We start from the raw sequence: 15,854 nt of genomic DNA, 5'->3' as shown, positions 1-15,854 counted from the left end.
TGTAAAGAAAGTAAGAAAATATGAAATTGGTTTTGAAAATAATCTTGTCAAAAAACATTTTATTTTTTTAATATGAAATTTATTGTTGGAGTACTGATGCATAGGGGCACTTGTACCCCAATGTTTATAGCAGCACTTTCAACAATAGCTAAATTATGGAAAGAGCCTAAATGTCCACCAACAGATGAATGGATAAAGAAATTGTGGTTTAGGGGCGCCTGGGTGGCTCAGTCGGTTAAGCGTCCGACTTCGGCTCAGGTCATGATCTCGCGGTCTGTGGGTTCAAGCCCCACATCGGGCTCTGTGCTGACAGCTCAGAGCCTGGAGCCTGTTTCAGATTCTATGTCTCCCTCTTCCTCTGACCCTCCCCTGTTCATGCTCTGTCTCTCCCTGTCTCAAAAATAAATAAATGTTTAAAAAAAAAGAAATTGTGGTTTATATACACAATGGAATACTACGTGGCAATGAGAAAGAATGAAATATGGCCTTTTGTAGCGGCATGGATGGAACTGGAGAGTGTTACGCTAAGTGAAATAAGTCATACAGAGAAAGATAGATACCATGTTTTCAAAAAACATTTTAAAGGTTTTAATACAAGTGTAACATTCTCTTGTCTGGAAATCTCTCTCACTATTACACTACCCCTCTACTTGCCCTCTTAATCAAGCTCTTCAACAATAAAAACAATCACTGACTCCTAAAACATAGGCATTTATTTACTTATTTTCATTATGCACTGCACCAAAAAAATATTAGAGCTTGAGAGATTTGAGAGATGAATTTGACACAGCAGTAAGAACCTATCTATTTGGCCCTTTAGTTGGTCTAATTGATTTCCACAATGTGATTACAAAAATTATGTGTCCCTTTCCCATTTACTTGTTAAACATACTTCTTCTCAGTAAGTGTTTTACTGCCTCCTTAACATCTTTGTTCCTAAGACTGTATATTAAAGGATTCATCATAGGAGTTACAATCCCATAGAACAAGGATATAAGTTTGTCAGTAGCATCCAAGTCCTCTGAATTAAGTGTGTCTTTAGACTTGGGCTTCATGTACATGAAGAGAATGGTTCCATAGAATATTATCACCACAGTCAGATGGGCTGAGCATGTGGAGAAAACTTTGCTTCTCCCCTCAGAAGAGCGAATTTTGAGGATGCTGACAATGATTAATGTGTAAGAGATAATGATTAATAACAGTGGTGTCAATATAAACAGTGTTGTGGCCACGAGCATGATGAACTCATTGCCTGAGATGTCAGCACAGGCCAGTTTCATGATAGCCAGAATTTCACAGGAGAGATGATTGATGACATTATTCCCACAGAAAGGCAACTGCACTACAAATGCGGTTTGTACTGCAGAGTTGATGACTCCTATGATCCAGGACCCAACTGCCATGGGCACATAGGAATCCTTGCTCATGATGACAGGATATCTTAGAGGGTTGCAGATAGCCACATACCGGTCAAAGGCCATCATGCCCAGGAGCACACACTCTGTTGTCCCCATGGCCAAGCCGAGGAACATCTGTATTGCACAGCCAGAGAAGGATATGGTCTTTCTTTCTGAGAGGAAGCTCACCAGAATGGAGGGAATGGAGGTAGTGGTGTAGCAGATGTCCAAGAAGGAGAGGTTCCCCAGGAAGAAGTACATAGGGGTGTGAAGGTGGGAGTCCCAGATGCTGATTAAAATAAGGGTGCCATTGCCCAGAAGGATGACAACATACATTATTAAGATTAGCGCAAAAAAGAGTAGCTCAAGCCTTGGGTAATCAGAAAGCCCCTTTAGAAAGAATTCCACCAGAATGGTTTGATTTTCCCATTCCATTCTACTGTTTCTCTTTTACCTGTAAGACATTAAAATTTGTTAAAACAAAATGTGTATCTTATTATGATTACTTTCAAATGTGTACCAGTTTATAAGTACCCCTCTTCTCAGAGGGGAAAAAATTTTTTTAAGGAAAAAACTAAAGAAAAAAAGAAGTAAACCATGTGAAACAAAGCATGGCAAGTTATGAAGAAAGAGGGGGAAGGGAAGAGGAAACTAACATGTTTTATGTTACAGGAAATATGTCATGTAATTTACTTAATTTCATCACAGTGCTAAGTGACAGAGATATTATTATCCACAATTTAGATAAAGTGTAAATATTAAGTGAACTTGACCAAAGGTAAATATATATCAGAGCTAAGTAAGATTCAAACCTAAGTCTTCTTTCCTGAAGCCTAGGATTTTTGTTTTATTTATCATCACATATGTAAACTTGAGGTTATAATAAAAACTTAGCATTGTATTTCATGTGTAACTGAACAATAAACCATTTTTATTGGCTACACACCACCACACAATAAATCAATGATCTTGTCACTCCTTGAAATTATAATGTTATGTTTACTATCTGTTTTAACCATAGCATGTAAACTTTATAAAGATAGATACTTTTCTTATTTACTTCCACAGTCCAGTATCTATAGTGAAGTGGACACAGAGATAGATGTTCAAAAATATTTGTTTAGTTAAGGAATAAAATGAAAGACAAAATATTTCTCACTCTGTGCCAATCCTCTACTAATGCTTGCTTTATGCATTACCTAATTCAGTCTGAATAACAACCCTATTAGTCAGTTACTGTTACTAGCATCATCATCTTTATTTATAAACAGAGGAGGAAAATAAAGCACAGAAAAATTAAGTAATTTGCTTAAGATCAAAGTCATGTAGCTAAAAAAATGGTAGAACGAAGAGTTAATCCCAAGCCATATGGTTGCAGAGTATAAATTCTTAATTATTCAATTTCTAGAGAACTTGGCTTATAGACTAGAATACTAATTGACAATACTAATGTTTCAAGAGAACTATCAGACCAAAATAGGGATTATTCAGAAAGAAGCAATATTTCAAAATGGAGATTTGAGAGTTCATTTGATACTTTATATTTCACTACAAATGTGTTGTCATACAACATTTAACCCTTCCAATCTGTGATTTCCCTTGTGAGAAATTCTTTCTCCTTTCTCCTTTTTCCTTACTATTCTTACATAGTATTTTTTCTTATTCATCTCACAAGGCATTTTCCTATAATACAGGTATTCTCAAAAAAGCTGGGGGGTGGGGGCTTTTGGATAGATTTATTCTTCTCACTTTTTTCCCCCTGTTTTATTAACTTAAGTTTTGTTTGTAAATATTTTAAACTTACTTGGAATTTTCTATTTCCAGGAAATAAGAACTAAATTCATTGAAGTTTCCTCTTTCTTCTCTATTGCTACCTCTAATTAATGTCCTTAAAATACTTTGTTTTCCTTAAAAGGTAAATTTTCCTGATGTTCTCTTCATTGGCTTCTAGGTAATTTTTCCCTTTCCTTCTTTAAACCAAGAGTTACCCAAATGTGTGTTTCTTGCACAACTAGTCATTAGATATTTGTGTTTGACTTTGTTATTTATTTCCAACTTTATTTTATTATGAAAAGAGAACATGACCTATAGAGACTTTGGCAACCAATTACTTGATCCATGTTGTAAATGTATGAATTCTCTTGGAGAAAGACATATGGTTTTATATGGATACACAATACATGCATACATCTATACATATAATCAAGTTTATTTAATATATTATTCAAATATTTCAAATAATTATTTTCTGACATCTATATTTAATAAATGCTATTCAAAAATTTTAAGTACATGTATTTTAAGTATATATATCCTATATATGTAGGATTTTTATATGTTTAGCTTCTGTATTGGTTATGGCCGATAATCTTTATAAATTGTGAATGTTATTAATTGACCTTTCTCATGTTTTGTGCTTTAAGTTCCACTTTTAGCATATTGCTATTACACTCCTGCTTTCTTTTAGTTTGCTTTTGCCTGCTCTTTGTGCATTCCTTTATTTTCAATTCTTCCATTTCATTTTGTTAAGTACACTATTTATAAGTAACGTATATCTGGGTTTAAATTTTTAATCTCTTTTTATAGTGTCTTTTATGAGAGTATCAAGTCCATTCACTTTAAAATATAAATATTAATGTATTTTATTTTTTTCTTTCCATATACTTTATTTTTGTTACTTACTTATTTTTCATTTTTGCATTTTCTTTTTTTCCCACTTCCTTATTTTGCTGGCTAGTTGTCATTCACTATTTGTTTTCATTAACTTGAACACTCTACTCAATTTTACCAATCCATAAGTGGATATGTTCTCAAGTCTTTTGTCCATCTAACGTTATGAATTACTTTGCTCTGAGTCTAGGGTCCATCTTCTCATTTTCAGGCCATAATTAGTCTCCTTGGGATCACCCAAAACCCAATTTTATTTTCCTATTCTAAACTCCTCTTTGCCCTAGCTTTTAAAATTATTTAATTTTTTAGAAGATTTCCATCTTATAGAATTTGTCATACTTTTCTGGGTTAGGTCTCAAACCACTTGAGACCCCCAAAGGCATTAGGTACACCAGGGGTTCTTTGAATAGTGAAGATTATATGCACCCCTGTGAAAAATCATCTCTGCCAAAGCCATGGTTCCATTAGCTATCCCCATGCTACGTGATATTCCAACACGCACATTCCATACCACTGTCAGGCACACAGACTTTGGAGGCAAACTTAGGTCAAACACCATCTCTGCCTCTTAACTAGATGGCCTGGGCACATTTCTGATTATCATCATCCTTGGTAAATAATGAAGATAAAAACACTTATATCATAATATTTGTTTATATGACTAAAGGAGCTGGTGCATATAATCCAAATAGCACAACAATGGTTCCCATTGTCAGTGGTTTCCTTCATCCTTCTCTGTTCATTTCTTCCTTGTTTTTTTTTTTTTTGTTTTTTTTACATCTCTGAAACAGTCATTCCTTTATCAAGTACATGTAGCTTAAAAGCTTAATCAGATCACACACAATGTTCTGACAAATGGTATTATTTCATCCTACATACAGATCCTAATACACTTTATCACAGTCACCCCAATCTTCTGGACACCAGCAAATTAGGTGCCAAAATGGCAAAACTCATCTCAAGTTCTGCCTTATATCAAATTCAATTCCCTCTATAAAAAGATAGGGTTGTAGTAAGGTACCAGTGCGTTCCTTGTCTTAAAACACATGACTTTTTTGACTAAGACTATGTTAACATTTTTAGCAAGCCTCTTGACATAAAAAGGAAAAGGAAAAGTTACTCACTTTTACAATTATAACCTAATGATCGAAAAGCAAATATTCAAAATAGTCCCCAATACTGCATGCAAACATACTAGAATAATGCCCAAGCAGGTGTCTTTCTGGCTATGCATTGCTTTGGTAAATTTTCTTTTTCAGTTCACAAAATGATACTGTTCAGTTTCTTTAAAAAATCCAAATTGGTCATAGGATCCTCCTCGTATGTTATCCCTGTATAAAGAGGCCCTAGAACAGTACCTGGAACACAGTTCACCTGGTTCTTAAGTGACTGAACCAAATGGAACTGAGCTGTTGCTAGAGGACCAGCGATGACTTGTTTACCAAAGAACACATAGTCTACTGTACACCCTATAGTAAGCCTCAATTCGCTCAAGAAAATAACAGTGTCCAAATACGATGTAACACACTAAAAAGCTGAACATTAATAAAAAGTAACTCATCCTACTGGGCAAATTCCTTCCAGTTGGTTCCAGTTGGTGCAGTGGTCTTTGCATACAGAACTGCTCTTTTGGTCCCATAGCTCTTTTTCCCCCACCACATCGCAGTCACTAGACCCTTAAATTCCCTCTCTAACACTCAATCTCTCAATGAGAAAAACATCTCATGTTCAAAATTGACACTTTTAAACCATCAGCCCAACTCCTACTTATCGATGATAAGTTTGTTTCCTGTCTTTGCAGTAACTTACCTTCAAACCAGAGACTGCCTGTCTCTCTAGGTTGCAGCAACAGATGATTTTGTCCTGCTTTTCTACTTGCAGCCAATCTTCATGACTCCACATTAGTAGCTGAGCCTCCAAAGAGGCAGCTACTAGTGAGTAATCATTTGGCCATAGAAACTCACTGATTGTTTGACATTTATAGACACATGACTGTTACAGGTGTGAATACAAAGATAAATTCTGCTAGTTCAGACAAAGCACCATTAGATTCCTCTAGTTCGAAATAGGAAGGAAATTGATACTTAACCATACATTTTAGGAATGGGGCAATTTCCCCATAAAGCCCAGGCTAAAACACTGCCCCATTGTGGAGATCCACAAATATCTAAAGAGTCTGCTCCATGCTTTAGGACACAATTTAAGTGTTCTTAAGGACCTCTCTAAACCTCTATGGGCAACTTTAAATTGCTTCATAAATGAAATATGTATAAAACATGAGACTTCAGAAATAAAGCCCTAAAGACCTAATTACAAGAGGCCCATTACTCTGTTTCACACAAAAATCATAAAGAGGCTCATGTATAGTCATCAAAATTTCCCCAACTGAATTCTCTCTCAATCTTTCAATCTCTTTTTCTCTCTCTCTCACACACACAAACACACACACATGAAACCATTTGGGAAGTATAGATTATTAACCATACGATTTTATGTTTACTTTATGATTTAGTTTATAATAAAAGTTGACTTTCTGAATGAACATATTACATTATAAATATTCAAAAAGTAATACACAGGTTTTGTATACAGGAAATTTTTTTTGGAAGTAGGAAGAAGGTAAAAGAAGGTTAGACAAGGAAAGAAAAGATATATTCAGGTAATATATAAAGGCTTAAAAAACAAAGCTGAAAATAAATTATAATTAAACAACCTAGTGATAAACATAGTTCAGAAAGGAGTCTGATCTTCATTATAAAACTATAAAATAACTCAAGACAAAATCATTTCCTCCTCTGATGAGCCAATGAGGCACCTTAAGGCTGGATACTTTCGAATGATCTTTTTCCTTTTTATTTTTTAATTTATTTTTAACAAAATAAGTTCAAATTCCTATGTTAAGGTAGAATTCTAGAAGTGAACTGATGGGTCAAAATCAATGAGTATTTTTATGAAGCTAAAAGATAATATTAATTTATGCTTCCCACTATTAATACAGCGATTTTCTCTTATTCTTATCATCACTGGATGTTGTCAATAGTTTAGAGGTTTTTTTAATCATCTAAATGGCTTAAAATAGTATCTCATCATGGCTTTAAATAGAATTTTTAACTACTAGAAATATTTAACTTGTGTGTGTGTGTCTTAAATAGGTGCATTTTCTTTTATATGTGTTAAGTACTCATATCTTCTACCCTTATTTCTATTGGTGTTTTATATTTTCTAATAACCTCTGTTTACATGACATTTGTTGCATACCTACTCAGTGAAGTTGGCTGTAAGAATCTCTGTGAATATAAAAATGTTCAAGGTGCAGTCTCTACCTGTCCTACAGGTAATGAGAAAATATCCATGTAATCAGATGATTTCAATAAGAGGGGGTAATGCTGCAATTAAAATGATAGTTAGGGGTGCCTCAGTGGCTCAGTCAGTTAAGTGTCCAACTCTTGATTTGTACTCAGGTCATGCATGATCTCACAGTCATGAGGTTGAGCCCCAGGTAGGGCTTTGCACTGGGAGCGGGGCCTGCTTGAGAGTCTCTATCTCCCTCTCCCTTCACTCCTTCCCTACTCTTTCCCTCAAAATAAATATTAATTAATTAATTAAAATGATTGTTTAGTGTGCTATGGAGGTGTAAGTGACAAGTAACTCAGGATCAAGTCATACTTGCCAGGAGAGGTGATACATGAACTGATTCTTAATTTGTGAGTGAGATTTTGAGAGGTAAAAAATACGAGGAAGGACATCCGGGAAGAAGAAACAATAACACCATGGTATAAGACAAGAAATGCATGATGAAGGCAGGGAAATAAAAATAACACAGCATCATAAGAATATAAATAGAGAGGCATATGGGGGCTGGTGGAAGATGAAACCAAACAGACCAAAGCAAAGAGAACCTCATATACCATATGTAGCAATCAGGGATTTAGTTACAAATGGTAGAATACACACTGGATGGAAAGAAATTATTTCATTTACTATTATTAAATAATAGTATGGAAGTGTTTCCATACAGTAATTTCTTCACAGAATTGTTAGGAAATTTATGTTTTCCAAGTCACAAAATTCTGATTAACTGAGAATTGGAAAAATGGGAATATCTTTCAAAATAAATTTCCTAAATGGAAAACCCTGCAGAAGCTCAAGTATAAAGAAAAGAATTATCAGTATTATAGTGATAAGGTATGTAACCAGCAAATGTGAGCATATGGGTACATCAAGAAAGGTGACTGACCTTTCTTTTCTTCACAAATTTATTCTACAACCCTAAGAAGGGAAAAACCATCTTCCTCTTCTCGTATGAGGACAAAATGCGTATTAAAATTTCTACTTTCAGGCACCTGGGTGACTCAGTCAGTTAAGCCTCTGACTTTGGCTCACGGTCCATGAGTTCGAGTCCCACATTGGGTTCTGTGCTGACAGCTCAGAGCCTGGAGCCTGCTTCAGATTCTGTGTCTCCCTCTCTCTGCCCCTCCCCTGCTTGCACTCTCTCTCTCTCTCTCTCAAAAATAAAATAAAAACATAAAAAAATTTTTTTTAATTAAAAAAAGTTTCTACTTTCGGGGCACCTGGGTGGCTCAGTTGGTTAAGCATCCAATTCAACTCACGTCATGATCCCACAGTTCATGAATTCGAGCCTTACACCGGGCACACTGCTGTCAGCACAGAGCCCACTTCAAATCCTCTGTCCCCTTCTCTCTCTCTGCTCCTCCCCCACTTGTGCTCATTCTTTCTCTCTCTCAAAATTTAATAAAATATTTGAAAAAAATAAAATGTCTGCTTCTTCTACTAAGTTTCTATCAAACATTTGTAAGTCTAATATAAGACTAGGCCCTAGGTTAGTCATCCTCCAGAGCTTGTGGAAACAGTTGGATTTAAGCTTTGAGAAAAAAACGAAAGTAGAGTTGGATATCGAACACGGCCTGTGAGTCAAACACAAAATCTTTAACTCTAAAGGTTTTCCACCTACCTGGAATTCTTCAAGAAATAAAAGTCCTTTGAGTCTGTGTATGGAAACTAATTAGTTTTTAAGTTTGTTTGTTTATTTATTTTGAGAGAGAGAGAGAGAGCACCCAAGCTGGGGAGGGGCAGAGAGAGAGGGAGAGAGAGAATTGCAAGCACACTCTGTGCTGTCAGCACACAGCCCATTGCAGGGCTCCAGCTCAGGAAGTGGGAGAGCAGACCTGAGCTGAAATCAAGAGTCTGACACTTAACCAAGTGAGCCACCCAAACACCCCACTAATAGGTTTTTACAGCCTATTTCACTAGGGTGTGATTCTAATACATCAATAGTCTCAACTTTTGCCATCAGATTTAATCTGTGAGTATCTATGATGGAAGCTAAAGGGACTTAAATAGAGTTCATGACTGTTTGATATTCCTGCCATTAAAATTAAAAACTGAACTTGGAAAAGTGACATTAATACACCCCAAAATACCACAATCATTTAACTCTTATTTGCTTATGTAAAATATGTTAATCCCCAACATCCTCTAACTTTACTGTTCCATCAATATAAAATTTATCCAGCCTAATGGATTTCCTAGAATGTGGCTTACTCATGAACATACTTTCTCATTCCTGTTGGCTTGTAAATTAGAAATGTTCTTCAGATAGAGTAAAAATTTGAGGAGGAAGCCAAGCAAAATCAAAATAATATCACATCCTGTGTGACATCCCCCCAAATCTACTTAGATCACTAAGGTGACAAAGCTATTAGTAAGAGAGACAAGACATCAATGCAGGTCCACACTAAAAATCAAGAACTTAGATATTCTTCTAAGTTTTGGAAAAGCATTGGAATGATCTCAGGATATCAAAGAAATCTGCTTTCTTCTAAATGGGCATGGATATGACGCCATCTAACCCAACACTTGTCCACATTACTTTCTAGACCACTGGACTGATTTTCCAACCCAGTTTTAATTTTGCAAAATTTTCTTTATGCTAGAGCTAACATGTAAGCTGAAACAAAAAAAGGAGATAAAATAAGGACTTTCTGATTGATTGCATAGGCTCCATCCTTAAGGCATTTACCCGTTTCCCTCAATAGTCCCAAATGCTCGCATGCTTAGTTCCACAGGAAACATTCTAAATACTGAACAAGAAAATAGTATCCAAAAGTCTTCGGAGGATTTTGAGATTAATGTGAAACTATGTCACAAGGCTCTCCACTGGAGAATGTGGGTGCAGTTTGGGGGATTTTCTGTTTTGTTTTTCTCACAACAGAGAACTTACTTATTTTGAAAGATTTGATGAAATGATGTGTATGAAATAGGACTATGTATAAAGGTGAACATAAAAAGACATATAATACCCAATTCCAATATTGAGGTATATACAGAACACAAAATATATTGTTAAATACTTGAAAGCCATCTCCTAGAGTTAGAGTAATAAGTGATCTCTTTATTTTCTTCATCCTATGTCCTGTATCTTGCAAATTCTCTATAGTGAGCATGACATAATATTGAAACGCTGTATGTCATCATAAAAATTGTTGAGTAATATGTGAAAGTTCAAAACAAGAAAAAGTAACCAAAATTCCAACATAATTCTAAAGCTTTAACAATGCCCAATGTATTCACAATTTAATCTCTTTTCCATTCACTTGCTAAAGAAACTTCTGTTAAATAGATGTTTCACTGTCTCCTTTACATCCTTGTTTCTGAGACTGTAGATTAAAGGATTCATCATGGGAGTCATCACTCCATAGAACATGGATATCAATTTGTCAGTGGCATCCAAGTCCTCTGAAATAAGTGTCTCTTTAGACTTGGGCTTCATGTACATGAAGAGAATGGTTCCATAGAATATCATCACCACAATCAGGTGGGCTGAGCAGGTGGAGAAAGCTTTGCTTCTCCCCTCAGAAGTACGGATCTTCAGGATGCTAGAGATGATTAATGAGTAAGATATGACAATCAAAAGCAGGGGCATCAGTGTGAACAATGTCGTGGCCACAACCATGATGAATTCATTGCCTGAGATGTCAGCACAGGCCAGTTTCATGACAGCCAGAATTTCACAAGAGAAATGATTGATGTTATTCCTACAGAAGTTCAATTGTATCACAAATGCAGTTTGCACTGCAGAGTTGATAATCCCAGCAAACCAGGACCCAGCTGCCATGGGCACATAGGAATCCTTGCTCATGATGACAGGATATTTTAGAGGGTTGCAGATAGCCACATACCGGTCAAAGGCCATCATGCCCAGGAGCACACACTCTGTTGTCCCCATGGCCATGCCAAGGAACATCTGTATTGCACAGCCAGAGAAGGATATGGTCTTTCTTTCTGAGAGGAAGTTTACCAGAGTGGAGGGAATGGAGGTGGTGGTGTAGCAGATGTCCAAGAAGGAGAGGTTCCCCAGGAAGAAGTACATAGGGGTGTGAAGGTGGGAGTCCCAGATGCTGATTAAAATAAGGGTGCCATTGCCCAGAAGGATGACAACATACATTATTAAGATTAGTGCAAAAAAGAGTAGCTCAAGCCTTGGGTAATCAGAAAGCCCCTTTAGAAAGAATTCCACCAGAATGGTTTGATTTTCCCATTCCATTGTACTTTTTCTTACCTGTAAGAATTCAAATAATTTTTTTAACATAATGATTTATTTATTATGGTAAGTCCAAGTTCACCAATGCACATATATAAAAATTTGCCATGAACCCAATGAGAAGAAGGAAGAAAGAAAACAGAGAAGGGGAAGAAGGGAGAAAAGGTAAAGAAGTGAAATAAACAACACCAGAAGAGAAGTATGAAGGAGAATCTGTTGTATCGACCACTCTGGGCCAGGAATTTGTGAGGTTTATTCACACATTACCTCACTGAAACTCCACAATATGACCATTTCAGAAATAAGAAATTTAAGTTAACCAAACAGAGTTTAAGCCTAAAGTCATATAATTAATATGTAGCAAATCCTAGGCCCAAAATCAACTCTGCTTGTGGTCCCTAATTATCTGAAATATTTTATGAACTCTAAAAGCAGTATGGAATGCATTATATCAGAGATTTGATTAGTTAACTTGCAAAGGCAGTCTAGCTCCTTGTCAGGAATATTTAATAATAACCCACTTCATACCAAAACATTGAATGAAGTGTGCTAATGTGATGGGACAAAAGTCAACAATAAACCCAATCAGTGTTTCTTGACTGCCTGATTGCCCAAAAAACAAGTACAACTCATGAAAAACCCAATTATCTGAAGTCTTCTTGTTCCAATGCAAATATCTTTTTTTTATGGGAGATAGAACAAAATTTTAGTAATTATCAATAGTAAAATATATAGTAAAAGTGATTTTCTCTCTTTTAGTGTATAGTTCTATGAATTTTAAAATATGTATGGATTCATGTAACTATCCCTATAATAAGAACACAGAACTTGTCTTTCACCCTAAAAATTCCCTTGTGTCCCTTTTTAGTCACCCCTTTTACCACTCATATCCTGCAAAGATTAATATGCTTTTCATCCTATAGTTTTATCTCTTCCAGAAAGTCATACAAAAAAGGAATCATAAGAGCCATTGGTCTCTGGCTTCTTTCTCTTAGCATAAAGCCTCTGAGCTTCAAGCTTCATCCAACTTGTTATTTCTGAGTATTCCATGGTATGGATACACTAGAGTTTGTTTAATTATATGCTGAAAGACATTTGAGTTGTTTCCAGTTCTTGACAATTATGAATAGAGCTGTTAAAAAATTTATACCCAGATTTTTGTGTGAACATAAGTTTTCATTTTCCTAGGGTAAATATCAGATTGGCATAGTGGATAATGAATCATGAATTTTTAAGTTTATAAGAAACTGCCAGCTTTCCAGAGTAGCTGTATCATTTTTGCATTCCCACCAGAAATGTATGAGAGTTATAGCTGCTTCTCATCCTCATCAACACTTAGTAGTGTGTGTGTGTGTGTGTGTGTGTGTGTGTGTGTGTGTTGTTTTACACATTCTAATAGGTATGTAGTGATATTTCATCATGCATTTAATTTGCATTCCCTAATGACTAATATTTGGGGTTTTTTTGGCCATCCTTACATTCTCTTTAGTAAAGTGTCATTCACATCTTTTGCCCATTTTTAATTGGATTGTTCATTTTCACATTATTGAGTTTTGAGAGTTCTTTGTTCACTTTGGCTACAAATAATTTATTGGATAGATGACTTGCATATATTGTCAACAAGTCTGTGACTTGTCTTCTCATTTTATTAATGCAAAAACTCTTCATTGCCACCTTAACCAGGTGATTTCTCAGGGAAATATTCCCTGCCATTCAGCCAGGGATCAGACACAGTCTTTGTATCCAAAGAGCTGGTGTCATAAAGTCTCAGGCAATTTCCTTTCATTTTTCTTCATAAATAGCACCCCCACACACACACACACACAAATTTTCTTTTTCATGGACACAGAATCCATTGAAAAGGCTCTAATTCACTCAAACAAAAAGTACCTAACATGTAGAACATTGCTCCTTATTCAGGAATCTTGGCATGAGTTTTGGGTCTGAATCCTCTGAATCTATTTCAACTGGCATCTAATCACATATATTTGCTTTTGGTCATCATTGGGGTACGATTTTCTTCCTATTTTTGCCCTGTCCTCAATCAACTTCATCTTTTATGGATTCTTTTATACCTGAAAGATGGATGCGTCCTTTATTGAGTCCCAGATTCACCTTTTTATTGCTAGCCAGCAAAATCCCAATTCCTTGGTAAATGATTACTAAGAAGCAATTTCACTCTGAAAGGTCACTTTGTCTATTGAAGTAAACATGACTTTTTTTAATGAAACTGAGATTTTTACTGACATGCAGATGTGCATTAGAGTTAGTGTTTCTACAAAAAAGTTCCATGAACAATAGAAAACTCCCAATATGAAGTCACAGGATGTTAAAAATATTACAACACAAGAAAAACAACTACACCCTCGAAGCCCCAACCACAGAACAGGGTAAGCAGCTACCAAGTTTGAAGGGAAACATGCTCTGAGATGGCATTCACCATAGACAGGAAGGGGCTCAAAACACCACCTAAGAAGAGGGTGAGGGACAAGGCTGTGCTGCAGAAATACCTACAGGGAATCCGTCTACAGCTTCCCCAGATTTGCCTCTTCCCAACCCTACCCTACTTTGGTAAAAGCTGTAGATTCAGTCCACATTACTCCACTCAGTCCTCACTGAAAAGTTCTTGTCAGTGCCCTGGATCAGTAAGAGGCCTGAGTCTTTGTGCAGAACACATAGACAGAGATTTTATATGTTTTCTGTATGGATTAAGCCTGTCTATGGCCAGCAATGACATCAGGGCTAGCATCCCACATCTATGTCCCTTCTGCTTACAAGGCCAGTTGCTAGCTATCTGACCTTGGGCAATTAACTTCTGTGTCTCGATATCCTCACCTTTAATTAATAGTCTCATTGTGGTGTTCTTGGGAGAATAAATAAAATAGCGCATATAAGGCACCTCGCATATAGTAAACACTATTTTGGTTTCCTTCGTATTTCTTGACTTACTCTTTTTTCTAATTCTTTTACATGCCAATCCCAAGTTTCATGCTCCTACAAGAGTCACTTCAAATTTTTATCAATGAGACCTATTCAGGTATCTGGTCTCTCAACCTAACAACATACTAATTTTCATCACATACATGAAAATTTTCATGACATGGATGCATGTTATACCAATCTCTAGTCACTTCGTAACAGAGTGTTATGCCACTATAGCAAAGGCCAGCACCATTTAGAACCAGACACTCAGGTTGACATTTTTAAAGAAAGCCTATTTTAGTTCACTCATATGAAAGTTAAATGTGTGTGTGTGTGTGTGTGTGTGTGTGTGTGTGACAAGTATCATGTATAAAGTTACCATAGGAATATACCACCAACAATAACAAAAACTTACAACTATTTAAAACGATTCCCAAGATATTCATATAAACATAACAATGAAATTCAAAATGCTTTCCCCTTAGCTAAGGACTCATTGCTCCTCTTCATTTACTTTTTACACAAATTTAATATGTATTTAGAACGAATATAAGATTTTCCAAATAGCACCTCCAGTGAGAGACTTCAGGAAAGGAACTGTCAGTCTTTTCATGATTAGCACCGGATAAACATTTGCTAAACAGAACCAAATTGGTGCTATGAGAAAAAATGGAAAACTGTTACATAATCAGAATGTCGGTGACACAAGCTTAGTCTACATTCTATATCAAGAATGCAAATCTGCTTCCTATTGTATAGTACCTCATTGGACCAGTGGGAAATGATACCATTAGACAGGTAAGCACTACTAAAACCATGAACCCAGAAACTATATTCTGGCTAAATGAATTTTTATTCCCAGTAAGATAAATTCTACATCTAAATATCCATCTTTTTCTTGGATATTCAAATTGTTATTTGAACATGTGTTTTAATTTTGTCTCCATTTTTTCATTATATCAAAGAAAATCCTCTTGGAACTTTTTCATTCCTATTCTGTAAAGACTCTTTATAGCAAGAAATATTCTGTCCCCCAAACACATGGCTTATTTCAACTCAGTTCATTGGACAGACATCCCCTTAGGTTTGTGTTATTAGTATGTTTTCAGCAATTACCTCTAAATGGAAGATTGATTCACCCCCTAGGTTGCAATGCACAGCAGATTGTTTTGCTTGATCTTCTATTTGCAGCCAATTGTACAAAATTTTCCATGAGGTTGATGAATATCTGAAGGTATCACCACTGAGGAACCATAATGTCACAGGCCTTGTGGTCTGGAAAACATTGATGGCAAAGGTACTAT

At 35.9% G+C, this 15,854-nt stretch overlaps 2 protein-coding genes across 3 annotated transcripts in view; both read right to left on the bottom strand.

Moving 5' to 3' along the window:
- The window catches only part of LOC106979356 (olfactory receptor 13C9), a 470,618-nt gene that overhangs the window by 253,489 nt on the left and 201,275 nt on the right, over positions 1-15,854 (bottom strand). Inside the window, exons 4-5 of one of the 2 annotated variants that reach the window (XM_053204857.1) lie at positions 15,667-15,825; positions 8,562-11,646 (exon numbers count right to left, since the gene is read on the bottom strand). In XM_053204857.1, coding sequence (XP_053060832.1) covers positions 10,678-11,646; positions 15,667-15,825 — 1,128 coding nt within the window. In that variant the 3' untranslated portion in view covers positions 8,562-10,677. Of the gene's footprint in view, positions 1-8,561; positions 11,647-15,666; positions 15,826-15,854 lie in introns of those variants that run through there. The other variant, XR_008291061.1, reaches the window with a different exon arrangement.
- On the bottom strand, positions 5-5,107 carry LOC128312148 (olfactory receptor 13C2-like). Its single transcript, XM_053204853.1, has one exon. It carries the CDS (start codon positions 1,830-1,832, stop codon positions 876-878), a length of 957 nt encoding a protein of 318 aa, XP_053060828.1. The 5' UTR covers positions 1,833-5,107; the 3' UTR covers positions 5-875.

The sequence above is a fragment of the Acinonyx jubatus genome, chromosome D4 (genome assembly GCF_027475565.1).
Source record: "Acinonyx jubatus isolate Ajub_Pintada_27869175 chromosome D4, VMU_Ajub_asm_v1.0, whole genome shotgun sequence".
Taxonomy (NCBI): Eukaryota; Metazoa; Chordata; class Mammalia; order Carnivora; family Felidae; genus Acinonyx; species Acinonyx jubatus.
The sequence above is the reverse complement of the archived record's forward strand: the minus strand, read 5'-3'. Positions and strand labels throughout refer to the sequence as shown.